The following is a 27447-nucleotide window of genomic DNA, read 5'->3' on the forward strand; positions in this document are numbered from 1 at the left end:
GTGTTAGTCTGAATCTGTAAAAAGCAACAGAGGGTCCTGTGGCACCTTTGAGACTAACAGAAGTATTGGGAGCATAAGCTTTTGTGGGTAAGAATCTCTTGAGAAGTGCATCTGAAGAAGTGAGATTCTTACCCACAAAAGCTTATGCTCCCAATACTTCTGTTAGTCTCAAAGGTGCCACAGGACCCTCTGTTGCTTTTTACAGATTCGGACTAACACGGCTACCCCTCTGATACTATTCCACAGCATTCCCCTTTCATCTCTTGATGATTTTAGATCATTTTGAAGTTGCAGATGTTGCTACTTGTATGTATTGTCAATTTTTCATAAACTATTCAAAGAAAACAATTTCCACAAAATGCAATTTCTAATTTTTCATTGTTCAGAAGATCTGAGGTTGGAAAATAAGTATTAGTGGCAAAGTTTCCATTGACTTCAATGACAGCAGAATTGGGCCCATCGCCCAAACTATTTCCCCCCACCCCGACTACCCTTGTGGAAAAATAACCTTTACAAAATACCAGCCATTGATTCTGTGTACTGTAGCAACAGGATCACAAATGAATAATTCCTCCTGATTAATATTTACTGCTAGTCTCATCACTGATTAAAAGATCATATACAGTAGCTTATCTGCTGATAAGCTTAAACCGTTTCACATCAACTGCATAATTCAGTCAACATTATCTCACTCATACCCTAATTAGCAGCTGCAGCATTACACACAAATATAACAAAACTGCATGATTTAACAGCAGGAAACACAAACTTTCCATATTGTCTAGACCAGAGGTAGGCAACCTATGACACGCGTGCCAAAGGCGGCATGCGAGCAGATTTTCAGTGGCACTCACACTGCCTGGGTCTTGGCCACTGGTCCGGGGGGCTCTGCATTTTAATTTAATTTTAAATGAAGCTTCTTAAACATTTTTAAAAGCGTATTTACTTTACATACAACAATAGTTTAGTTCTATATTATAGACTTATAGAAAGAGACCTTCTAAAAATGTTAAAATGTATTACTGGCACACGAAACCTTAAATTAGAGTGAATAAATGAAGACTCGGCACACCACTTCTGAAAGGTTGCTGACCCCTGGTCTAGACCATTTTAGTTTACTGAAGTTAAAATATGAACTGGCTCAAAGTGGTAGATGTAACTTGTAATCGGAACATATAATGAAAATATATCCAAAAACGAAGAATATAGACATTAATTCTAGACAGTGTTCAAAATCTTCCTCCAGCCAGGCATTCTGTCCAGGCATTCTATCATAGAAACTTTTTCTATGGGTCAAATCACCCATTCTGTTGGTGAAGCCAATAGAGGGGGGTTATGGGGAGGAAAACACTGAAATTCTCTGTGCTGAGACACTCCCAGATTGTTTAATTGTTCCTCTGTGGGTAGCTGTGGGTCCCCAGAGCCTATGGGTTCTGCATGCAGACCATCCATGTAGCAGCACTTTGCTTTTGTACTGGCTCTGGAATGCCAGCGTCCCCTCTCATCCCCATTAGGAGCCATGCTACCAGGGATTCTCCAGCCTTCCTGAAACTTCCTTTAAAGGATTTTTCACTACCGCAGATGTGGGGCCCTAGGAAAGGTAATACTGTCCTTGCATTGGCTGGATAAATGGTGATAATTTATTTTTTAAATTAAAGTTAGACACACTGTCACTGGGTACTGATATGTCTTCCAACAAACTGCCAGAGAAACATCACGACCAAAGGAGTGTGCTCCCAATAGTTAGGACCCCCATCTCCTGGTTGAAATGATTGTGTCTATGATCAGAACAGCACCATCGTGAATGTAGTACTGTTGGTCCTTAGCTTTCGCAGGTCATCTTCAGGGAAGCTTCCCTTTAGTTGATCCTGTAGGTACATGGTAACTTTCTCTTGCACACACAAGATGTATTTTCAGTCTAGACATAAACCCTTGACTCAATTAAAGTCAGTAGGAATTTTGTCATTGAGTTCACTGTGACCAGGCTTTCACCCTACATAACCCTGATGAAAGCCTAATCAAGTGCCATAGTATATGAACTGCAGCTTAAAAAACCCTCTACCCTACCCTCCCTGTAAATAGGGTGACCAGATGTCACAATTTTATAGGGACAGTCCTGATTTTGGGGGCTTTTTCTTATATAGGCACCTTTTACCCCCCATCCTGATTTTTCACACTTGCTGTCTGGTCACCTTACCTGTAAAGTCCATGTGGTAATCACCAGGAGTCATGTCACATCTTTGAATGATAAAAATCTACCAGCCACATTCTTAGATATGTGAATTAGAAGAATTGATCAACTTGGTCGCTTGAAAAGTTGTTGGAGCAATTGAAGACAACTGTTGCATCAGCAGTGAAGGAAAATATCTCAGAAGAGTATTTGAACGGACATTCCTTTGAAAACGTTTTATTTCCTAATTTATGGTTGTGGAAAATATCAACCACAATATTGCATTTATTTTGTTGTTCCTTTCTTAAATTCAGCTGTTCTCAATCACAGTTTTAATTAATCTCAGCTGCTAAACTTGATGGAGGTACATTCACCCAGCAATATAGCATATCACCATACCTTGTTACAAAATTAGAAAAGATTGTTCTGTGTATGCACACTGTGATTTTCAAACACTTGAGCCCAGCTCTCCATTCTGTAGGAGTTCTGCTCAGTGCAGAAACTTGGACGATCAGCTGTGGCTTCAACAATGCTCTAGTTTAATTACAAGTTAGATGTAGGAATCATTGAGTGAAATTCCATGGCTTCCATTACACTAGATGAGCATAACTGTCCCTTCTCACCTTAAAATCTGTATTGAGGGCTATCCAGGGAGTGATTCTGTCCCCAGCATAGGCTAGAGCAGCCTCAGGGCTGCTCTAATTTAGACTGCTGCAACAGAAAATAGGTGGAATGCAATGAACTCTTGCTACACACCTTCTCCCCTGGCCATACTGAGGATGAGGGAGGGGGAAGCTCTACATCACATCACCAGGGATTATTTTACCCCATTTACGTTGTATCCTGCCAAAAAGCCAGGCTGGAACTGAGAATTGCCCCCTTATTATCTTATTTGCCAAAAGAACTTCAAATATGTCAGAGACTGTTATGCTCAGTGATGACTAAGGCCACAGAAAACATGATGGTGGCATTACATAAGCATTTTTGAACAGTAGGAGCACAAGAGAGCTACCCCACCCCTTGAATAAACTAAACAAGACCAAAGGGAATTTTAAAATTCCAGCTGCCTCTGCACTTTTGGCATGAATTTCAACCCAAAGTGTAACTCTTTCCAAAAGGACAACTGCTTGTAAATAAGGTCATTCACTCAGACTGCCCTCTCAGTAATAGATACCACATCTCTCAGTAATCACATTAGTGATGCTTTAGCACGAGTGAGTCAGATTCTCAGTTGTTGTAAGTCAGAACAGCTCCACCAGAGTCAGCTGAGGAGCTAACAGCATTTGTTTGACCTGAAAGACTTAGACATTTTATATGAGCTTTGAAGAAGGAGTATAGTGGGGCACACATTTTTTCCCCTTCCTAAAGTGAGATACCTGCTCTTTTGAATCAGCAGAGCAGAGGAGTTTGAAGAAGAAATGAAGGACCTAATTCTCCTATGCCTTGCACTTTGTGTGGCCATTTATTCCAGTGCAAACTGGGTGTAAAATGCTACTAAATCAGATTAAAGATAGGCTTGAGCTTCTGCATTCAGATTCAGAGTCCGAGTCAAAGTTCCTCAAAAGGTAAGTTTCAGAGTAACAGCCGTGTTAGTCTGTATCCGCAAAAAGAAGAACAGGAGTACTTGTGGCACCTTAGAGACTAACAAATTTATTAGAGCATAAGCTTTCGTGGACTACAGCCCACTTCTTCGGATGCATATAGTATATGTTAGTTAGTCTCTAAGGTGCCACAAGTACTCCTGTTCTTCTTCAAAAGGTAAGGTGTCCATATGTAAGATTGTGTCTCTGGCCCATTGCTAACATTGACATTTACACATAGAATAGAAAATTTGACTTTCTTTTGTAGATTCCTACATACAATACTTGGTGGAACAACTGATATATCTATCTTGGCCCTAGCACCATGGGTAGCTGAGACCCTATATATAAAATCAACTTTTCTCTGAAAACAATACAGCAAATGGCCACAGACCTGATCCAGGCATTCTGAGGTTGATGTGGCTTGGAATCATAACTGTTGCTCTATCTCAAAAGGGTCAGATTGTCACTGGGATAGTAGTCAGAATCAGCATGGTCCAGAAAATAAGGTGAAATCCTGGCTCCATTGAAATCAATCATAAAGCTTCCATTGACTAATGGAGCCAGGATTTCCTCCCTGGAGTCTATTCCTAGTTTTCCCATTTACTTGCTGTGTGTCTTTGGATGAGTCACATCATCTCTCTCTGCCTCAGTTTCCCCTTCAGCCTCCCTCCCCCAACCATAGATTGTAAACTCTTGGGGGGGCAGGGACGGTCTTTTACTGTGTTTGTATAGCCCTGAGCACAATGGGGCCCAATCTCAGTTTAAGCCTCTAAGCACTACTATTACAGACTAATAATAATAGTGATAATGGAGAGGCAGGCATTTTGTTTTACAGTGAGGATCTGCTCAGAGGTGTGACTACGAAAACCAGCTTTAATTTAAGAGATCTGCTCCCTGCGTGTATTTAGTGACCAAAGTAAGCGTGAATGAAGTGATGTATAATGCCACCTGCTTTATTATAGTTCAGTTCATTTCTAAAACCAAAGTGGTGTTAAAAATATTAAGACACCCAATCATCTTGTCATTTGCATGCACACAACGGCTGTTGATTCCCAAAAGAGCTGCAGGTGCACTATTCATTGGACTTTCCTTAAAACAAGTAACTGCTTTGGACTAGTCATCTTTAAACCCAATAGATACATTCTTGCAGGAACTTCTACTTTTGGTCTCCACATACTTTTTAAACACTTTTGTGCCATCTTAAAAAGGTGTGTTGTCATTTAGAAATATTTACAAAAATCATCATTTAACTCTGAGCAAGAAAATTACTTCATATTTAAAGGGCAAGCTAATGTTTCAATGTGTACATTTGCTAATGAAGCGTAGAGCTTAAATGAGATGCCAAATTGTACCTTTATTTTTTTCCTCCTCGACCCTTCATAAACTATAAACTGGGATATAAATCACATAGGATGAATATTGGCTTTACATTCATAAAGCTCTACAGCTTCCAAATATCCTTTGTTAGAGTGAGCACTTCACAAGCTACATTATAAACAAAACACTATTGGGGGGGGTGCGAGGAGGCATTTGCTACAGAGATGCTTACATGCTCCTCCCTCACACTGAAGTATACCAGAGAATATCTTGCAAAAGAAATTAATCTGAAAGGATAATAAATCTAAAATAGTAAAAATCTAAAATTATAATTTTATAAATATAATAGATCCAAATAAGGATTCTTTGAAATAGGAGATATTTGGGGTGGGTGAATAGGTACATTGACTTATTCACCTCTTTCTCCTATGCCCTTCCCCCGCCAAACACAAAAAACAAAACAGAAGACTAGCTCTCCTAATCAGATCATATATCAATTCAGTTGTAAAGTGGGTTAGAGGTATTTATGTGCACAGAAGCCACATAAAACATCTACTAAACAAAGCTGGATGAATTATATAAATAGCACTCATTTGATTCCAATTATAAATTAAACTTTTCTAATTGATAATAAGAACATGTTTACTCCCTACCAGGAGCTGGGAATACGTCAGATATACTATTGTCTTCTGTAATGTTTTGTTTATAATTACTTTTTATTGTAAGCACAAACATGCTTTGTTTTTCAAAAATAGGTATTGAGAAGAAAGCTGAAAATATTCAGTATTTCCTTCTACTGTAATGAACTTGAAATCTAAGCAATAAAGAAATAAGAATGTACAGATGTATTTTCCTTTTCATATTTATTCTTTCATACTTTAAAATTATCAAGCTGGCATTTTGAGAAGTAATGTTCTTGCTTATGTTTTAGCTTTTTGGTCATTTAGGGACTGGTTGTCAAAGGGAGCAGATCCATAATGGGGCATCATTTTGTGTGTTTTCTCCCTATCACTTCTCGGCTCTCTGTGAGCTGAGGGATGAAAACATTATCTACTAGCTATGCTGGTCTGATGTTATCCTACAAAATAGGTGCCTCTACTGCTGTGCATGACATACACATTTTCCCTTGGACAAGGGGATGATTCTAGCCAAAAAACAAAACAAAAATAATACTAACCTATATAATACCATCAGTAAAAGGAACATCAGAAAAAGCACTGATCGTGAATTAATGCTGCGTTGAGTTGGAATAACCTGCACTCTTTTATATACATGATTTTGTAGTTTTTGTAGCAATGCCTGCTGCATATGGATTGAGCACCTTTCTTGCCACCATAGTCCTGCATAAATATATCTGAACACACAGAGAGAGAGCGAGAGAGAGAGATGATTTTAACATGATGCTCTCCAGCTCATCAGATAACATCTCATACCAGTTATTGTATCACAATGATCAACTCCCCAAAATCTTCCATTGTTAATGGTATTTAAACTCCTCTGCAATTTTGATGGACTCAAGGAGGTTTAGCAACCTACAATGAACAATACCAAAAAGTATCACTTTTCACAGGAGGAAGAATAGCTAAGTATCCAAAATTCATCTAAAATCATAATGAAGTAAGGTGCACTTGTCCCTTTAGGATTTGATATTTCATCAATGTAACTAAGTCAACATGTAGGGTATAAGTCAATAGGCAGCAAGTCATTCACAGGGAGCACACACACCAAATTCTGCCTACCATAAATTCAAGCTCACAGAAAGGACTCACAGAAAGTTACATACTTACATGAGAAATTGCAGTGACTCCAGACGGACCAGTCACATGTTTAAAATTGCTCATGTACAGACATGTTTGCAGGCTTAGGGAACCAAACAGTTTTCCTAGAACAATCTAGAGGCATCCCATGCTGTCCCCACCATGAACTATCCCATGTAGTCTATGGTTATGATGGGAATAGACTGCTTAAATCTTAATGTTGCCTGGCCCATGTCTGCATCTCCTCAGCAGGAAAATAATTACCTCCCCAAACCATGAAGACTCAAACTTGCTTGAAAGAAAATCTATGTTAAAGGAACACAGTCAGACTCATGATAGTCAATCAGATCCTAGCCTTTCCCCTTTACAGTGGCCTAAGGAACAGATTTTCTAAATTTTTCAACACCGACAATGGAGCCCAAATTCTTAAAAAAATTCATCTCCCATTTACACACCTAAGCCAGTGCACAGACTCACCAGCTGGGGAAAGAAAATAAGAAGATTCAAAGGCCAAACTATAGGTCACTTTACCCTTTTTTCCTTAGAGTTGCCTTTATTTCCAAAAACAAAATTCAAAAGCACAACAAATTAGCAACACTGGAAAATAACCACTGGGAGCTTTCCAACTACAGCTAGCTGAGAGAAGAGAGAACATAAACGACCCCAATGATAACCACCTTTGAACCCACTTCCACTTTCCACCCAAATCGGTCATGTTATAGGGAGGAATCTATTAACCCCTTACATTTCGAAGGGACTTTACACCTTGTCACAGAACCTCAACGAAGCGGCGGATTTTCCCAGCAGCTTCCACAGAGAACAGCGGGAGCCATCAGATTCCGAGTTCTTTTGAAAATCTGGCCTTAATGATACCTAGAGAGTCTTTTGTGCAGAGGTTAATTTTTCCCCTTATTTTGGTTTTTTCAGCCCATGGGATCAGAGCGGATGGAAATGCGCAAACGGCAGATGTCTGTGGCCCAGGAGACACCAAGTTCCACACAGGCACAGCATGGCATTGGGAATCGAGCTTCCAATGCCTGCTGCTTTTGTTGGTGCTGTTGTTGCAGCTGCTCATGGTATGTCTTTTGGTGTCTCAACTCGAACTTACAGGGGTGAGTGATCAGGACCACATAAACAGCACAGCACTTGGGGTAATAATACAAGTCTAGAACAATAGGAAAAAGATGGCTTTGCTGCAATTCTGAATACAGTTTTCAGCTCCAATTCTTGTGGGTTTTCCATTGAAATAATTAAGGATGTAAAAAAAGCATCAGCTGTGTGTGTGTGTGACGGGAGGGCCTAAGATGGGACTTTAAATAAAAAGGTATATCATTCTTTTCTTAGCACTGCTTTAGGCTGCATGCACATCCTGGGAACAATTTCCTTGTTACTAAAGCACCACTCATGTGCCTGATGTTGTACAAGACAGAACAGTCCAGTCCCAGCACCAAAAAAGATTACATTCTAAGGCCTTGCCCTTGTCTACACCAATGGAAAAAGTCAATCTAAGCTACGCAATTTGAGTTACGTGAATAGAGGAACTCAAATCAACGTAGCTGAGGTCTACTAACTGCAGGGTCCACACTACGCAATATCGATGGGAGACACTCTCCCGTCAACTCCCCTTATTCTTCTCGATACAGTGGAGTACAGGAGTTGATGGGAGAGCGATCGGTGTTATATTTAGCGGGTCTTCACTAGACCTGCTAAATCGACTGCCAATGCATCAATCGCCGCTCGTCAATCCCCCGGTAAGTGTAGACAAGCCCTAAATAAGAAAGACACACTGGGAGGCACAGAAGAGGGACCTACGAGCATTTGAAAATTATTATTGCTAAGTCATGTCTTCTGGGCACTGCAGAAAAAGTGAGTCTTTAGGAGGAATTTGGACTGGAACAAAACGAAGAGGACATTGATTTTTCAGAGGTACTAAGCACCTGCAGTTCCTGGTTAGTCTATGGATCAACTTCAGGCATTCAAGTCTGAAAATACTGGCCTCTATGCATGAGGAGCTTTACTGAAAAGGCTTGGAGATGGTTGTGGGAAAAATGGAACATTTAGGTTGGCATCACTGGTGAAGCAAGAAGATTCCTAAGGTTGCTGGAAGAATTTTTCTGTTGACTTAGCTACCACCTCTTGGAAAGGTGGATTAACTATATCAATGGAAAAACCTCTTCCATCCATGTAGGAAGTGCCTACGCTGCGGCATTACAGTGCCACAGTTGCACCACCATAGGTAGGGCCCTACTAAATTCATGGTCCATTTTGGTCAATTTCATGGTCATAGGATTTTAAAAATAATAAATTTCACGATTTCACCTATTTAAATCTAAAATTTCACGGTGTTGTAGTTGTAGGGGTCCTGACCCAAAATGGAGGTGGGGGGGGGGAGATCACAAGATAATTGTAGGGGATGTTGCAGAACTGCTACCCTTACTTCTGCGCTGCTGCTGGTGGTGGCCCTGCCTTCAGAGCTGGGCAGCTGAAAAGCGGCAGCTGCTGGCTGGGATCCCAGCTCTGAAGGCAGAACCGCCACCACCAGCAGCGCAGAAGTAAGGATGGCATAGTGTGGTATTGCCACCCTTATTTCTGTGCTGCTGCCCGCAGAGCTGGACCCTCAGTCAGCAACCGCCACTCTCCAGCCACCCAGTTCTGAAGGCAGTAGCACAGAAGTAAGGGTGGAATGGTATTTATTTCTGGGCTGCTGCTGGTGGGGCAGTGCCTTCAGAGCTGGGTGCCTGGCCAACAGCCGACACTCTGTGGCAGCCCACCTCTGAAGGCAGCACAGAAGGATGGTAACACTGGGACCCCTCTAAAATAACCATCCAACCCCCTTGCAACTCCCATTTGGGTCAGGACCCCCAATTTGAGAATTGCTGATTTCCCCCATGAAATCTGTATGGTATAGGATAAAAGCACTCAAAAGACCAGATTTCACAGGAGGAGACCAGATTTCATGGTCCGTGACGCATTTTTCATGGCCATAAATTTAGTAGGGACCTATCCATAGGGTATGTGTACACCCTAAGAGATGCTTTAGCTCCAACAGATGTTATGATCTTGATATAGAAATTACTGGCTGGGTTCTATGGCCTATGTTATACTGGAGTCAGACTAAATCTATAAATTTTGGCGCAGTAAGGCAAATTTAAATGAAATTAGTCTGCAATGTTAAGTTCCTAATTTTGCCTCCTTGCATTAAAAATCCATTCTCACTCAAATGTAGAAAAACATGGCTCAGGCATGGAAGTATTATTATCCCAATTTTACGACAGAGAAACTGAGACACAGAGACAGTGAGTGACATGGCCAGTGTCACACAAAGCAAGTTAGGATAGAGGTAGGAATTTAGAACCCAGATCTCCTGGCTCCTGATTTTGTGCTTTAACCTCGAGAAACAAAAAAGGAAATTGTTCATAAGGAGTAGAGATAGATGTGAATTAGTGCAGGGTCTCTTTCTATGAGAATGATTATGGCCATGTTTAGTAGTATCGTAAAGATTGAGATTCTGGCAACTGCAGAAAGCTTTTTAAGCCACCATGAAAGGCATTACATACTAATGGTAAACAACAGTAATAACCAACTGCAGGTAGTTGTAACATTGGGCTACTTTCACCCATGGCTTTCTGGGTTGCTAGGAATGGCCAAATTAAAATTATTCCTCTAGAATAGAGCGGACAGAAAGAGGTGCATGAAAGAGTGTAAGGTGGGTTCAAATCTGTCAGTCAATGAGGTTCTTATTTACTATGAGAAATCTCATTGGCTGTTAGTGACCTGACAGAATATCCAGCTTTGCATTTAAGATCCAGGCCCACTAAAATAGAATAACTATATAGAGAGGATCACTACAGAGCTTTGGGACATTTGGTTCCTGGAAGATGTCATAAGAATAGGTTAAAAATTAACTTGTACAGGGACAGTTCCTGCAAGATGGAGAACTCCCAGTGGGAGTTGAGGGCATTCAGCACCTAGCAGGCAGAAGACAGTACTACCTATATTTAGTTTTTCTCTTACTACAGGCTTTTGCTTTCTTGACTAAATATGAGGTTGCCATCCCCTTATTTATTCCAGGAATTCATATTTTAGTAGCGTGTCAGTCTTATCACAAACTAAAATAGCCATCCCTTTTCCTTAATAAGTCACTTGTCACATTATAGTGGTATCTTAGGGTACCTTTAGTGATGAGAATTGTTTTTCCTGAGTGAATCTGCAACACTGTATCAAGTCGATGGAACTGCATGTGGCCATGACCCCACTCCACCCATTCACTTTTAAGATCCACTATTTGGATTCACTCCAGAATAAATCTCTCTTGCTGTTCAGATTTGCAAGACTGAAGACTTTGTCCTTGAAGCTTCTTTACCTCACATTCAGATAAAAGTAGGCAAACTTCTGGGTCCAAAAATAAAGTGGCCAACCTGTATATGAAATGGTTACTTACTGCAACTGTGATTCTTTGAGATGTGATGCAGACGTATATTCCACTTAGGTGTGTGCATGCTCGGATAATTTTGCCTAGCAGTACCCATAGAGGAGCGATGCTTGTGCCTCATGGCCATAGCCCCTCCCTTAGCTATATGAGGTGGCACAGTCCCCCCCCCCTCAGTTTCTTCACTTCAAATGCCCAGAGCCTAGACTCTGATGCAGAGGGCATGGAGGGTGGGTCATGGAATACACATCTGCACCACATCTTGAAGAACCATAGTTACAGTAGGTAGCCATTTCTTCTTTGAGTAGATGCAGCTGTGTATTTCACTTCGATGACTCACAGGCAGAACCCTGGGAGGCTGGGCTCAGTCTACCTAAACAAGGCTTGCAAGACCTCCCTACCAAAACCTGCATCTACTCTGGAAGATGTGGTGATGACATAACTGTTCATAAATGTATGTATGGACAACCATATGACAGCCCTGTCCAATATTGAGATGTCACTCAGGAACACTATTGACGTAGCTTGTGCTCTCTTAGAATGAGCTCATACCTACTGAGGAGGCATAGCTGAAGTTTTTTCATATGCAGTCATGGTACAGGATCTTATCCATTTAAAGAGTCTGTGAAGAGACTGCTTGCTTCTTCATATGATTTGCATATGCACAAACAGGCAAGGCAAAGCCCGAAACAGCTTAGTCCTATCCAGATAGAAGGCTTGACATCTAATGAGATGAATGTGGCTTAGGAAATAACAGGTAAATATACTGCCTGGTTCAAATGAAACTGAGACACCACTTTAAACAAAAATTTTGAGTGTGATCATAAAGTCACTTTGTCTTCAGACAATTGTGTACAAGGAGGCTCCGTCATCAGAGCCTGCAACTCTTACACGCTTCTTGCAGATGTTATTACTCCGCTTTCCACAACAGCGGAAAGGGACCCAATGCCAGAGGCTCAAATGGAGGTCCCATTAAAGCTGCTAGGACTGTGTTAAGGTCCCAAAGAGGAACCAGCTGTCAGACTGGAGGATGAAGAAGCCCTTTTAAGAATCTTGCTACCATGGCAATGGAAAAGACAGATCTTCCCTGAATGCTCCAGCATGTTGATATGCTGTGAGCACTCCTGCTCTGATCACAGACCTTCAACTTTCAGCAACCCCACATGTGCCCCCCAATCCATCAGAGAAGCATCAATGACAAGAGACCTGGTTAGTAAGGACTGGACACCCTGGCAAACCTTCTCTGAACACATCCACCACTGCAAGGAGTCCAGGACCAGTTGAGAAAGATGGGGGTAAAGAGTCAGATGGTAAATAGTCCCAAGTCACATTTGGAGAGGGTGAAGGTGCAACCTTGCAAACTGGACCATCTGCATGCAAGTGGACATGTGACCCAAGAGCCTCAGGCACATCTAAACTGCCATGGAAAGCTGAGACTGGAGACTGAGGTAAAGATGGTGAATTACCTGAAAATGGCCAGTTGGCAGAAACATTCTCAAACTCAGAGTGTACTAGGGCCCCAGTGAACTCTATTTTCTGAGTGGGAACCATATTTGACTTCCCAGTGTTTAGAATGACACCCAGATGCAGGGCCGGCACCAGCAGAGGAAGCACGTGCCTGGGCGTGGTATTCCGGCCATTCTTGGGGTGGCACAGTCTGAGAAGATTTTTTTTTTTTTTTGCTTGGGGCGGCAAAAATGGTAGAGCTGTCCCTGTCCAGATGGCTGATGAAGTGCAGTGTAATGTCGAAGTGAGAAAGAACTTCCTCTCTGGACCTGTCCCTCAGTAACCAGTCATGCAGGTATGAGAAGATGTGGATTTCTCTCTTTCTGAGATGACCATGCATTTGGACAGAAGAGAATCCAAATGGAAGCATCATATACTGAAAATGGTGCTCTGCTATGACAAATAGAAGGAATTTTCTGTGACCTGGCAAAATCACCATATGAAAGTAGGCATCCTAAAGGTCCAGAGCAACAAACCAATCATTCTGAGACAATACGGGAAGGATAGTAAATAGAGTGACCATTTTGAACCTCATACATCTGATATTTTTGTTGACACTGAAGGTTGAGAATGGGTCTTAACCCTCCCCCTTGATTTGGGCACCAGAAACTATCAGGAATAGCACCTATGACTCCAGTGTTCTAGCAGAACTCCTCCCCCGCTCCCAAAACCAGTGGACCGCAAACCTGCTTGAGGAACAACACCTTGTGAGAAGGGTCCCTGAAGAGGGGCGGGAACGGATGGCGGGGAACTGGATTGCATAGCCTAATCTGACAGTGCTTAGGACCCAGCTGCCATGATCAAGCTCCAAACATTGTAGAAATGGGTCACCCTGTCCCCAGATGGAGGGAACGGGGAGAATGGAGCAATGACTGGAACACTGCTCTGAACCAAGGAGTCAAAATAGGTACTTGGGGGACATTTGTGGACTGACCAAATCCCAGACCTGACTTTCTCCTCCTATGGGATCTATGCCCTTTTCTGGGATAGTTCCACTGTCTTGGGGGGGAAGGAAAAGCTGCCCAAATGTGCGCCGGGGACAATACTGCTGCTGCTACTGTTGATCACCATAGTGGTACCTCTGCACTGCTGATGTATACACCCCAAGGACTAGAAGGTAGTCTTAGAGCCCTTGAAGGAGTTCAGAGTCTCATCCAGCTTGGCTGAAAACAGTGCTTGGTCATCGAAGGGCAAATTCTCTATGGCCTGTTGCACATGGGGAACAATGCCTGAATTCTGCAGCCAGGAAATCCTTCTCATGGTCATCACCGAGGCCATCACTCGGGCCAAAAGTATCTGCATTGTCCAGCATGGATTGCAACAAAGTCTTAGCCACCAAGCAGCCTTTGGTGACAAATGATTGAAATTCCTCAGTCATGGCTTTGTGCAGCTGGTCTGCAAACTTAGACATAGCCACCCAGTTCACAAAGTTGTACTGGGACAACAATGTCTGCTGGTTAGCAATCCGCAAGGAAGAGGAGGTGTAAATATTCTTGCCCATCAGGTCCACTCATTCAGAGTCCTTATCCTTGGGAGGGGTCTTAAAGCTGCTCTGCTGGGCTGTTATTCACCACAGTTACGACCCCAGAATCTGGGGACGGATGTGAGTAAAAACTTTCACACCCCTGCACCGGAATGAAGTAGCGTTTCTCCATGTGCTTTGCTGCAGGTGGTGCCAAAGCTGGTGTGCTCCAGAGGACCTTAGCAGGTCTGCAAGGACTGCATCATTAATAGGGAGGGCTACTCTCCCAGGGAAAGATGGCTGCAGGATATCCACTAACCTGTTCTCCTGCAGGAACTCGACTTGAATTCCAGGGATGAAACCAAGTGGTGCCAAAGATGGTCCTGATGCCAGGGAGGTCCATTGTGCTGAGCTCAGCAACAGCCCCACTTCCACTGACTGTGAAAGGGAAACAGCAGGGTATGGTGCAGACAGTCCCACATGATCAACAGCCTGCCCAGACAATGGAGCTATAAAGGATGCAGCCTTGGCAAAGTCCTGGACTAAGGGCAAGGTTAGGACAGAAAGGTAGAGGTCTGTTGCTGGCTGCTATGCCACTGATGCAGAAACACCCAGTGCCGGCATTGCCCTTGTTGGTCCTGGACTCAGTGGATGCCCCAGGGCTGGAACCAGAGTCAACAATATGGTGTCTTTGACCTCCTTGCACAGAGCAGTTGGGGAGCGGTTGATAGGACCGCTCTGTCCAATGCACCAGCATTCGACCCAGGCTGATCTGTGCTCCTTCTGGAGGAGGGAGATAAGTCCCCATGTGACCTGAAGTGGCTTCAATCGGTCCTATGAAACCTTTTCCTCAGGGCACTTGACAGGGAATGACTCCATCTTTTCGAATGAGTTGCCAGATCCAGGACACAAAGTGGTAGCTCTCTCAGAACTCAAGGGTGACCTCCAATTTGACATGGGCCTCAGTGCCAAAGGAGGCCGCATGGTCTGTTCAAGCAACTGCTGCTTCAGACGAAGATCCCTCACCACCCAAGTCCATTTGGTGGACAATCTGCAAATCGACCACCACTCCTTGATGTGGGCTTCACCTAGGCACAACAAACACCATGTCGGGGGATCATTATTGGCGATCGCTCCCCACATGACAGAATGTTTAAACCCTGGTGAGGGCATCACCAGGGAAATATTTAAACTACAGCTAACTAACACTAAATCTAACTAACATTGCCGTAAGGGTACTAATTAACTATATACAACTAGAAAAGTCACTAAAAATAAAGGGAGTGTGAGGTGAAAACCACACAGAACTCTGACTCCAGCCATGGGCAGTAAGAAGGAACTGAGGGGGGGTCAAGGCAGTGCCACCTCATATAGCCAGAGAAGGGGCTATAGCCACGAGGTGCAAGCACCGCTTCAATACAGGTACTGCTAGACAAAATGCTCTGGCGTTCTGGGCACACACACACACCCCAAGCGGAATACATGGTTGCATCTACTGGAAGAAGTAATTCTCTGTTGCACCAGTTTACCTCAACCTACAAAAGAACTTTGGTGCATGTATAAAGCAGTAACTGAGCAACTCCAATTATTATAAATGGGAATTGTGCTGTTAACATTTTATATGTCAGACTGAGAAAATATCCTATAAAAATCATTTTTTGTGCTTGCACAGCACCTGACTTCAGAACATAAGCATACTGGCTATCAAATTAATCACCCTGCAATCAACAAAAAGAAGTCCCACAATTATGTCAATAGTTATCAGAGAATATGGAAATATTTTAACACTTACTTTTTATATTGAATATTTTTTAAACATTTACACTGTGGTAGTGCCTAGAGGCCAACCAGGTTGGGGTTCCATTGTGCGCGGTCCTGCATAGCATAGTATAATAAATGACAGCAAAAGGAACACATTTGGGGTATGTCTACTCTGGCAAGTTTCTGTGCAACAAGTTATACCACTTTTATTAAAGTGCTGGAATTAAACCGCTGTTGCGTGTCCACACTGTGCACCTTGTGATGGTGGAGCACATCCACATTAGCAGTTCTTGCAATGGCAAAGAGAGCAGTGCATTGTGGTAGCTATCCCACTGTGCAACTGGCCGCAGGGTGCTTTGGGAAGGGTTTGCAATGCCTCATGGGGCAGGCACAGCGTCACATAATGCAGGTTTCCCAATCCCATTATTCCATGGGCATCCTACTACATTGCCAGCTGCTTTTCAACTGAAGGGGGGGGGCAGAATGTGTGACAGGAGAGTGTGTGTGTATGGTGGGGGAAAGAGAGACTGTTTTAGGGGACAGAGTATGTCAGAATGCTGTCTTGTAAGACAGACAGCAACAGGAAGCAACCAGTCCTGAGACAGGGGGAGGAGGAAACCCCAACATCAGTCCCTGCCCAGGGCTGGCTCCAGGGTCCTTTGCTCCGAGAGGGAGTGAGGGACCTGCTGCCGAATTGCCGCCAAAGAGCCGGACGTGCCGCCCCTCTCCATTGGCCGCCCCAAGCACCTGCTTGCTGGACTGGTGCCTGGAGCCGGCCCTGCCTCCCTCCCTCCCCAGCTCTCTGCCCAGCAATCACTCTCTCTCTCACACACACACACACAGGGCCAGCTCCAGGCACCAGGCAACCAAGCACATGCTTGGGGGCGGCACCTGGTAAGGGGCGGCGGGGGGGCGCGCGGTGCGGCATTCCGCGGGGGAGGGGGACGACGGGCTCCAGCGGCGCGGCGCTCGGGGCAGGGTTCCGGCGGCGTGGCGCTCGGCAGGGGGACAACACGGGGCGCGGCGCTGGGGGGGGGGTGGCGCAGCGCTTGGCGGAGGCTCGGGGGCAGCAAAAAAGTTAGAGCCGGCCCTACACACACCCCACACCCCTCCGTGTTCAACAGCACAAGCATTCCACATTAATGGTTTGCTTTCTGTCCCGGAGCAGATCAGCACAGCACACAAGGGCTGTCAGAAACAGAGCTTTGAAAGGGGAGGGGTACATGCCTTCAGGGCAGTCAGCCGAGTTCACAACAACACTTGAGGGATTATGGGACACTTCGGGAGCTAACTGATTGCTTTCTGTGCTGTAATTTGTTTACCCTGCCAATGCAGCGCTGGAGCCTCTGCACTGTAAGGCTCACGACTCTTGTCGAGGTGGGTTTTTTGGAATGCTGCAACTGAGGAGTTTCTGCGCACTCAGTGGCTTGGCAGTGTGTACACCTCAGGAGTTACACCGCAGAAAGCTGCTGGACTGCGCAGTAACTTGCCAGTGTAGACAATGTCACAAGAAAGGACTGATTGAAAGACATTTGGATCTGGTCCTAAGAAAACACCACCAACCGAATAATTTCCACACCCCAGTGAGTAACTGAGCCTCCAAGTTCCAGTGTATTGACAACTGTGTAACACTGGTAAGATCAAAGAGTCAAGGATGGTTTTAGCCCATAGGTGTATACGTATAAGATACACCCATATCTATGGATTGCCCAAGAAAAGGAAATAAAAGCACTTCATGTACACTGACTTAATAGATTAATATAAACTTCACTTTCCACTATTTCCTTTGAATTGTTGATAACTACTCCTCCGCTCTTTTATCTTATACTCTCTGTCAGGCACAGAAAAAGCAGCATAAATGTTGAAATGGTACAAAGCAAGCTATTTACTCAATGGGGTGTTGAAATTACTCAATTTTGATGGCGCTTAAAATTCCTGTTGCCATTTAAGAATAGCCTGGGAACTGGGTGCAGGCTACAAACAAAGCAGCTTTTCTCTGCCTTAAAAATCACTTCTAATTTTCTGAGAACAACTGTTTTATAGTAGCAAGGAATGCGAAACAAACTGCAATTAAATGTTCTATTTATAATCACTATTCACAGAATGTCTTTCCTCAAAATAGCTCAAGTGCTTTCCACTGAAAAATTATGAATAGAAACAAAAATAACAGTCCACATGAGTCATGTGGCTGAGAAGCAGAGACTTCACTATTCACAGCCCTTTCAATACTAGAATTAGAATGAACCATTATGGGACTAGGAAATGAGTCCCAATGCCTGGATGCCCAAAGTCTGTGCTGCAGTTACAACTTAAGTCACATATTTGTTATCCTTTTGGAGCCCGAGATAGATGTAGCTATGTAAATAGTTTGTTCTCTCTGCTCTGCACTTTTACACTTTTAGGGAGTCTTCCTCTCTGCAGGAGTAGCTACCAGTTTGTAAGGCACAGTAAATATTGCGTATTCCAAAGGAGGCAGAATGCTATCCTATGGAGACATTTGTTCTTTTGTCTCCTTCAGTCTAAAATATGTCATGCAGAAGCATATTCTTGCTGTTTATGGAAAACACAACTTTAAAAACAAACAAACCAGGATCAATGGTCACTATTAGGTCCTTCCCTCCCTCCCCCCTTTAAATCATGAGACCCAGGGGATAAGGTGATATTATAGTTCTTTTTACAATTATGCTGCTTCTCCCTTTACAGAGAAAGGGAATTAAGGTAGCTCAGTGATTTGAAGGCATTACATAAAATGAGCTGCAGTGAGTAGTGTGACCCCCGTACTCGACTTAGTTCCAGCAAAGGTTCTCCACCTTTCCACTGTGTGGACTACTTTGTAGGAGACAACGCATCTCTCCTCCTTCCCAATCTTCAACTGCACTGCTCGGTCCTTAACATTTTTAAATTCTACAGACCTGCGGGGAGGTCTCCGCAGACTATAGACAAATGCTTGAGGAAGGAAAAGGTTAGAACTAATTCAGGTAGCAAAGTTGGAGGTAAGATATAAGCCATAAGTTTAAAAGGAGGTGAGCAAATGAAATAGGTAAACCTAAGTGATAACCATACCTTTCTTTCATGTAATAATGCTAAAGATAAACCAAGAAATTGATTTCAAATGATTCCCCAGAAATTCTATCAAGCTCCCGGGGTTGTCAAGTGTGGTAAGAGCTTGGAAATCCAGTTACACTATGGATAGTGCCTTATAATTTACTAGTGCCTTATAATTTACTTGGTGCCTTTTTCTCCTGACAAATTCAAAAGTGCTTTACAGAGGGAGAGGGAGAATAAGATCAGTTTATTCCCCTCCCCTATAAGACAGAATATAGCACCCACTCTGTGAAAGGAAAATACACAAGCTTTGGAAGTTTTAGGTCTAGAAACAAGGATAGGTTCTCTAACTGAAAGCGCTGGGGAATTTAAGTGAGCTAGAAAATTACTACTAATACACTGGAATTTGACCAGGAAGAGGACTTGACACCTGCTTCCATTGAAGAGTGCTGAGAGAGCTTTCAGTGAGCCTTGGTAGGGAGACTTAGGCATGTATGTAAGCCTCATATTAATCCTGCAAATACTGAGTTTAATGCTTATTATCATGAACAGTCCCAGTTACAATGCTGGCCACACTATGTCAAGATATATACTATTAAGCATAGTACTTATTACCATAAGTAGCCCCACTCAGAGAGCTAGTCCAGAATGCTAGTGTTTTCTGGATTGCACCATACATTTTGAAGCACATACCAAACTCCCTCTAGATTGCAACTGAGAAACTACACTGGATAACCAAATTCTCCTGGCAACTGGAGCAGCTTTGTTAAGGTTGCTGGATTTACACTGATGTAAAACTAGTGCACGAGGAGAATCATGAAATAAAAAGGTACAGGTAATTTCTATCCCTTTTAGGTAAGGTAAACCAAATGTGTGTAAAATATTAAATATCAACAATTTGATGTAGTTTCAAGCTCTTCCTTATATAAACTTGACTGAGTTATCTGTTTGCTACCTTGCAGTCTTACTGTTAGGAATCAAGATGAAGAGAGAGCAAGGAGGACATCCCATGAACTCAGAGCAGAGAGTATTCCAAACTGTGAGGAGAGGTATCCTTTCTTTCTTTGAGCATTTATATATATATATATATATAAAAAACAGCTAAATCTGCAAGGCAAATGGTTTGAAATGCACAAATTACTCCCCTGCTGCCATCCATGCACCATCTATTTAAATTCAATTCTCAGCCATCTCTAGCTGAATGTTACTAACATTCCCACTCGAACCTTTCATTAATTCATAGCCTGATCCAAAACCCATACTTAAAAAAAATTCTGTATTGGGATAGCTTACACTGTACGGTGGTACAATAGCAACATCATAGTAAAGACGGAATCTCCCATTCTCCTACAAGTCTAATTTTTTCCTCCCTCATTTCCATAACTTTTGTGAAAAACTTAACCAATCCAACTGGTAGTGCCCAGCTTTCAATAAGGAATAATAAACAAGGGAGAACATAGATCCTATCATTAGTCAGGCAACTAATTAACTTTTGCTATCCTTTCCTGGGTGCTCAGATGCTATGATGGGGGCCTATACAAACCAAGATAGGAGTATAGCTTTTGCGGTAACAGCTATAAACATATTAATATCTTGGCCTTCACTGTACACATATTTATACCGTAATGGCGACACTGACTAACCAAAAAGACAACTGTGCATCTGAAGCCTAGAAAACATGTTCAGGGGTTGCGTAAAGTTTTTTTGTTGTACATTAACTTCAGGCATTGCTTTAAAATAAAAATACGTCATCGGAACATTTGATCACATTTTATCTGCCACAATCCTCCGATCCTTAAGTTTACTAGAGCTTCACAGCAGGGTGAGAGTATTGAGTATCAGTTAACAGTCCAAACTACCACGCATTAGACTCACGTAAAGCTCACTTTTTTCTTTCAGTGAGAGCAAATGCCTTGTCTAGTGACTGAATTTTGAGTAACTAGCATCAATATCTCCTTTTCTATTCTCTCATTCAAGTCCCACTCCTACTCTTGAAGAAGTAAATGCCTGGGCTCAGTCATTTGACAAGTTAATGATCACTCCAGCGGGCAGAAATGCTTTCCGGGAGTTCCTCCGAACAGAATTCAGTGAAGAGAACATGCTTTTCTGGATGGCCTGTGAGGAGTTAAAGCAGGAATCCAACAAGAGTGTCATAGAAGAAAAAGCAAGGTTAATCTATGAAGATTATATTTCTATCCTTTCTCCAAAAGAGGTGTGTGTCCCTCCACAGGTCATTCTTTAATTCTGCATTGCACAGTGGTGGTTGTAACATGAATAAAGGCAAAGACAGCTAAACCAAGGGATACAGGTCTTATGACATTAATTGCTAATAATTAAGCTTGGCAGAATTTGATTCTTGTTTGTTTATAACTGAGATAATATCTATTTTAAGCTTAATTTTTATTTACATTTTCACACTTCTGCAATATTATGGGTTTTAAGCATTTTTCAATCTTTATCCATTTACATTTTCACATTTGCAGGAAATTATGTCAGGGTCAGACAATTATTTAATGACAGCAGACCCTGGGGTTCAAAAAGCTAATGCTTTATAATTATTAAAACACACAATGTCAAGATGCATATCAAAATATACAAAGTACATTTCCTTAAATCCAACTAAGTTCTCAAGCAGCATTTTTCTCACTTTGCCTATCTGTAAATTTTGATCAGACAGAAATTTTGGTTTGTGTAAACAGTGAAATTGATGCTTACCTACATTTACTGATAAAAATCTAATCCTTCCAAGCCTACTAATAATGGAGACTTAGAAAGTGAAGGCATAAGGGTGCCATGGTTGAAACTATCCTCCATCTTCCCAGTTAACAGACAAAGCAGCAGATGTGGTACTATAAAGCACTGATTTTAGACACCTGTAATTTCTAGGCATAACAGGGCAAAGAGCATTGTCCTCGCTTAAATAACCAAACAAGCTAGGTTTTTTTTCTTAGCAGTTAAAAATGAAATGGGAGATCTTAACATGTTTAAAACCTTTAACTGTAATTTGCTATAAAATTTAAAGGAATTGCTCAAATAAAATCTGTTTTGAAAACTCCTGCTATACAGCAAAAGTTAACCATAAATAGAAGTTTATCTTAAAATTAGCAGATATACAAAGCTATCTACCTGTCTGATATTGGCAAATATTTTATACACTGAACATTACACTACAACAAGGTTGAGTTTGTTTAGTTGGTTTCTCGTTCTGAAGAACTATAAACTCAAATATCAGTCAAAAGCTTATTAGCCAGAGTGGTGGAAAAAGCACTACTTGTATACAGATACAAGCACTACTGAAATCTAGTAGCTGTTAACACAATATCTTTGAGACTGCCACCTCACTGAAATTTAAATTTTCACAATATCGCTCTCATGGAACCATGATATAACTATTTGCAATTTATGTCTAATTCTGCCTGCTCTTTAGTAAAAAGATTTGCTTAAATAACATTTCTACTGGCTGCAGCTTCTTTCTGGTTAATTCTGCTGCTATGAATTCAGCCTCAGACAACACTTATTCCCAAGGAAACAAAAGCGAGTCACACAAAATTAAAAATTCACTGCACTATTAAGCAGAAAGAGCAAAAATTCCAGCTGTATTGTCAGAATTTAGCACAAATAGGATTCCAGACAGCATTGTTTAAAATAAGGCGGTCTTTGAGAGGATTCCACTACTTGAGGAGATAATTGCATCCGAAGTTGGGCGTGATAATTCTCTCTATGTATATCTGAGACCCTTTACACTTTTTCAGGGGTGAAGATTGAAATGGGAGGTGCGGGGGGGGAGCTTTAAGTGGGTAGAGCTGGAAAAGTATGTGCGCTATTACCAATGTCAACAAATGCTTTTTTTAATGCACAGGTCAGCCTGGACTCCAGAGTAAGGGAAGTTATCAACCGAAATATGCTGGAACCATCACAACATACTTTTGATGATGCACAGCTTCAGATTTACACCTTAATGCATAGAGACTCCTACCCACGGTTTATGAACTCTGCTATTTATAAGGACTTGCTTCAGTCCTTATCTGAGAAATCCATCAAAGCATAATATTTTTTATTAATGTATTTATTAAAAAAACAGAAATGGAACTCTGGGCTACATCAACCAACAGGGAATTTAGAGTTAATAGGATATCTACCTGAAAATAAACTCAGGCATATTTTAATATGGACTGTCAATGTTTTAACCTGCAGAGGGCTCTGACACCACAACTAACTGCAGCCTCTGATCAACTTAAGTGACACTTTGCAAAGGAGAATGTAGAGATAGTTAGATGTTTAAAAAGTCATATTTTTACAATAGCAGAATGTACTTGGACATGAACTAATAGGAGAAGTTAAAATTACCACTCTGGAAAGAAATAACTCTCCGATATATTTTTTTAAACTGTTAGATATGACTGCTCTCACCCTTCCCCCCACCATTGTGCAGCCACAGTAAAAATACTTGCGTGTTGATACCTGGGCGACACTAGACTGAAGCCTCACATTTTATAATAGTACAACCTGGTCACTACTTATGAAGTGGAGATGGTACTTGTCTTGGAGTGGCTACCTGATACATATAAGCAATGTGCTCATGGCAATGAAATAGAACAACCTCAAGTTTATGGAAGCTAGTGGTTTGGAATAATACTGCCTATAAAATTCTCTTATTGAAAAGTGTTATTTTACTATCCGAGTCTGCTGAAAACATTTGTAAGTTCAAACTGTTAATGTTTATAAAAGCTGAAGAATTTAGGAGAGGGAAGAACCTGGGCATTTATAATCAAATAAAGCACAAGAATTCTCATGTGTTGTTCTCCTCACTGCAAAGGCAGATGCAAAAAATGGTAATTAATATTTCAGTATTTAGTCCCTAGAGCTCTGCAGTAGCAGCCATTTGATGTGTTCACAGACGTTGAAAATCCTAAATTACAGGCCAGATTGTTTGGGGGTTGCTTACTTCAGAGGTGATATTCATATACTTCATACAAAAGCAAGTTAAATCAAACTTCCAGGGATATGGCATTAATTCAGGCTCAGAAGACCTCAAAGTAAAGCAGTATTCTTCCACAAGCTTCACAAGCTTCCTACTTGTATTTCTGGTATCTCTAATATATTGCACTTGTATATGCAGATTAGTGCTTTTTGCCAAGCCTCATACCTATTACCATATGGCATTTCGACACACCCCAGAATTAATCATCATAGCTAAATCTAGGAAGAAGTTAAACAAACTGCCTTTAAGTACCAATTTATAGTTCCATTTTTTACAGAGTTGCTTAATCTATAGTAATTAAGCCAAAATACACTGTAGTTTAATGTAATTCCACTACATACATTTTAGTTTACTGTAGAATTCCCTTCAGTGGTAGTTTCCTGTGTACTGATTTGAATGAATGCAGTGAGATGTGAAGCACAAGGTACGTGGAGAGAAGGGTGGAGACTGAAAAATCATTGCTTTAAAAGGGATTCATACAGGTAGTTTTGCATTGCTTTTTCTGGGAAGCTATTGCAATCTTTCTCCAGCCTATCAGCAGTTCTCCCATCTATGCACTAAAACACTAAACTCCTTCTCACTGGGGGAAAATTCAGGCATGTGCTAATTTCCTTGCTTGTTCAATGCACCATGCAGGAGATACGTTTTGGTCTTTCAGTGTTAATCCCATTAAAAAAAAAATAATGAGCTTTGTCACCACACAATATCAAGGGAGAAGACCTGATACAAGGTAAGTTGTAAGCAACAGCTGTGGCCAAATAGTTTCCATCATCTATTTCTATAAAAAACACAACATTTAACATGTCAGTTTGAAAAAAATGATTTAAGCAACATTTAACAAGTAACACTGCAAAACAGTGCTGCCAGCTGCCTTGCGGGGTTGGATGACTCAGTTAAAAAGAAAAGAGCTCTTCTAGGCCACTGGTTAAAATCTGGTCCAAGTCAGTAGTGACTGCCAGTTGTTACTAGAATACATTTAGCGGCTGGTTATGTCAAATTAGAGGTCTTAGTCCAGTTCATTGACATATCCACAGCATAAGACAATATTCAAATTAATAGTTTCAGTTTACACCGGATATTAACTGGCATGCTGGCTAGTACTCTCAGCGCTAGCCAAAGATCAAAATAGGCATGTTGGTGAGGTAGCACTGGGAGAACTTGGACTATCATTGACTATGCTGTACTTACATATTAATTTGGTTGTGTCAGACCTTTCAGAAGCACCAAGCTGACAAAAGAAGTTAAACTAGGTCACTTTCAGCTTGCTAGAGAGATCAGATATATTCATCAGAAAAGTTCAAAGCTGTGTCATTTCATGAAACTGACAATTTAGTTTTGTTCAATGTTTCCCCCATCTTTTTAAAGATGCCTCATTAAGAGCTAGGAGACAAACAGAGCAAATGTGCATCATATGAAATGCAATGGGTTCTAGCCTATTATACTTAATGGAAGAGACTTACTGAAATTAGAGAGATACTGTCCAGAGTTTTTTTTAAATGTATCAGACTATTAACAGTGAAAGTATTTTAAAAATCTAATTTGCTCATTTCTACTGCTCGTTTTTACTTTCTGCATTTCACTTCACTTGGACAATTAAGCTAGACTGGTCAATTTCTTGGGAAATGAAAAGTTAATGGAAACTTTCCATTCATTTCCGGTGTGATTAAAACATACCCTCCTGTCACACAATTTCAAGATATTGGATCTAAGCCTCTTGACAGCATCCCTTAAGTATTACATTTTAGCATTTCTTCATTTTAACTGAATTTTATATATGATTAAATAAGATTAATTAAATCACACATAAAAAACAGCTTATTCCCTGCATTTTGTTTCACTATTTGTAACTATGCATAAACTCATCTCAGAAATATACTAACCTCTTCCAAGGGCCAAGTTTAGGTCCCATTGAGTTAGGAAATACTAATTAGATTGTTACAGAAATATGAGGACAAAGTGATCATATCTACACAAGTTATACAGAACAAATGAAGTCAAAACCATTATCACAGGATCAATATATCCTGGCTTGAAAATAAACATTGCTGGTTTGCGTTGGCATTTATCTAGCAGCAGGACATCATTAAGCTGCACTAACCTTCTATTCCACTGGTACTAGCTTTTAAATGTCTGCACTTTATATACCAATAACTCCCACAGAACATTCATACTGTTAAAGAGTGTTCTTTTCATGAACCTGCTAAGCAATATTAAAATTGCATGGACCCCCTTCAGCCAACACATCAATTGATGCAATCCACATTGTGCTTTAGATTGAACTTTAAATTCCAAATTCATTAGTACAATATAATGAAGTACAATATAGCAAACGTCTGTAGGTTATACATTTTAAATCACATAAAAATTTGTTCCAGTAGCATGGTATATCTAGGTATCCTTTCTAACACGAGAGAGCACTTTGAGACACAAAGAATGACCATTAAAGCCTTCTTAATATGAAATTTAAAAACTAATAATTCACCCTGAGAAATTGTGTTTAACTTCTTCATCTAAAGACATAGCCAAGTTTTAAACTATTAGTAAGCATCAGTCTCAAACTTGTTAAAGAGAACACTTTTCATACTAAAACACACTACAATAACTTTATGGGGACTGGATGACTCAATTTAATTCAGCAACCTATCTCGGTCAGTAGGGACTAAGGCCCTTAACTTGTCCCATTGTAGCCAATGGGAGTTTTGCCCAAGTAGCTGTAGGATCTTGTACCGGAAACTGTTACTACCTACTGGCTGTGGCTTTAGATGAAGAATATCTCATTCCAGTTCTCACAAGACTCTGAACTGTGATACAGGCTTTAGTGATTTGCGGATTTCCTGTGGAAAGTGTCACAAAAATGAGCAGGCACGGAAAGTGAATTATTATTGTATCAAGGGAAGCTATCCTTTCATGTAAGGGTAGACATAGGTTGAGGGTAGACAGAACGTGAGGAACTTCGTACACACCACGCTGTGCCTGTTCTGTAACTAACTGAGATTTCCACTGCTGTCAAAGTCCAGCTGGCACCGAAGTCACAAAGACTACATTTGCTTAATACAATTTGTTAGACTTGTCCTTTCAGAAATGCCCAAAAACAAAGGACAGACACACGGACACTAAACATCTATAATTAAAGTCATTTTGCTGTTGTCTAAGGCAACTTACAATTTTCAAGTTATTTTCAGATACATAATTAAAACAGTCCTGCTAAGTTTTAAATTGTAGATTATTCTGTTCACTTTTCAAGTCAGTTTAATTTTAAAAATATCTTTCTGAATTAGAGCAGAAATATCTAACAAGTAGAATCCAAATTCTTTCCATAAAATTATGCAATAACCTTTGAAACATTTGAATAATTTCCTCCTTTTTTAAAAGCAGATGTGTCTATAACAAGCTAAATTCTTATCCACATTTATTTTCCCTTCCAAAAGAATAGACT

At 41.2% G+C, this 27447-nt stretch overlaps 1 protein-coding gene across 1 annotated transcript in view; it reads left to right on the forward strand.

The window, feature by feature from the left end:
• Positions 1-23499, forward strand: part of RGS20 (regulator of G protein signaling 20) — a 41858-nt gene extending 18359 nt beyond the window's left edge. Inside the window, exons 2-5 of the mRNA XM_034762927.1 lie at positions 7755-7903; positions 19993-20079; positions 21008-21242; positions 22890-23499. Of these exons, the coding sequence (XP_034618818.1) occupies positions 7755-7903; positions 19993-20079; positions 21008-21242; positions 22890-23078 (660 nt within the window). The 3' untranslated portion in view covers positions 23079-23499. The remainder of the gene's footprint in view (positions 1-7754; positions 7904-19992; positions 20080-21007; positions 21243-22889) is intronic.
• Positions 23500-27447: the final 3948 nt, after the last annotated feature.

The sequence above is a fragment of the Trachemys scripta genome, chromosome 2, assembly GCF_013100865.1.
Source record: "Trachemys scripta elegans isolate TJP31775 chromosome 2, CAS_Tse_1.0, whole genome shotgun sequence".
NCBI classification, from domain to species: domain Eukaryota; kingdom Metazoa; phylum Chordata; order Testudines; family Emydidae; genus Trachemys; species Trachemys scripta.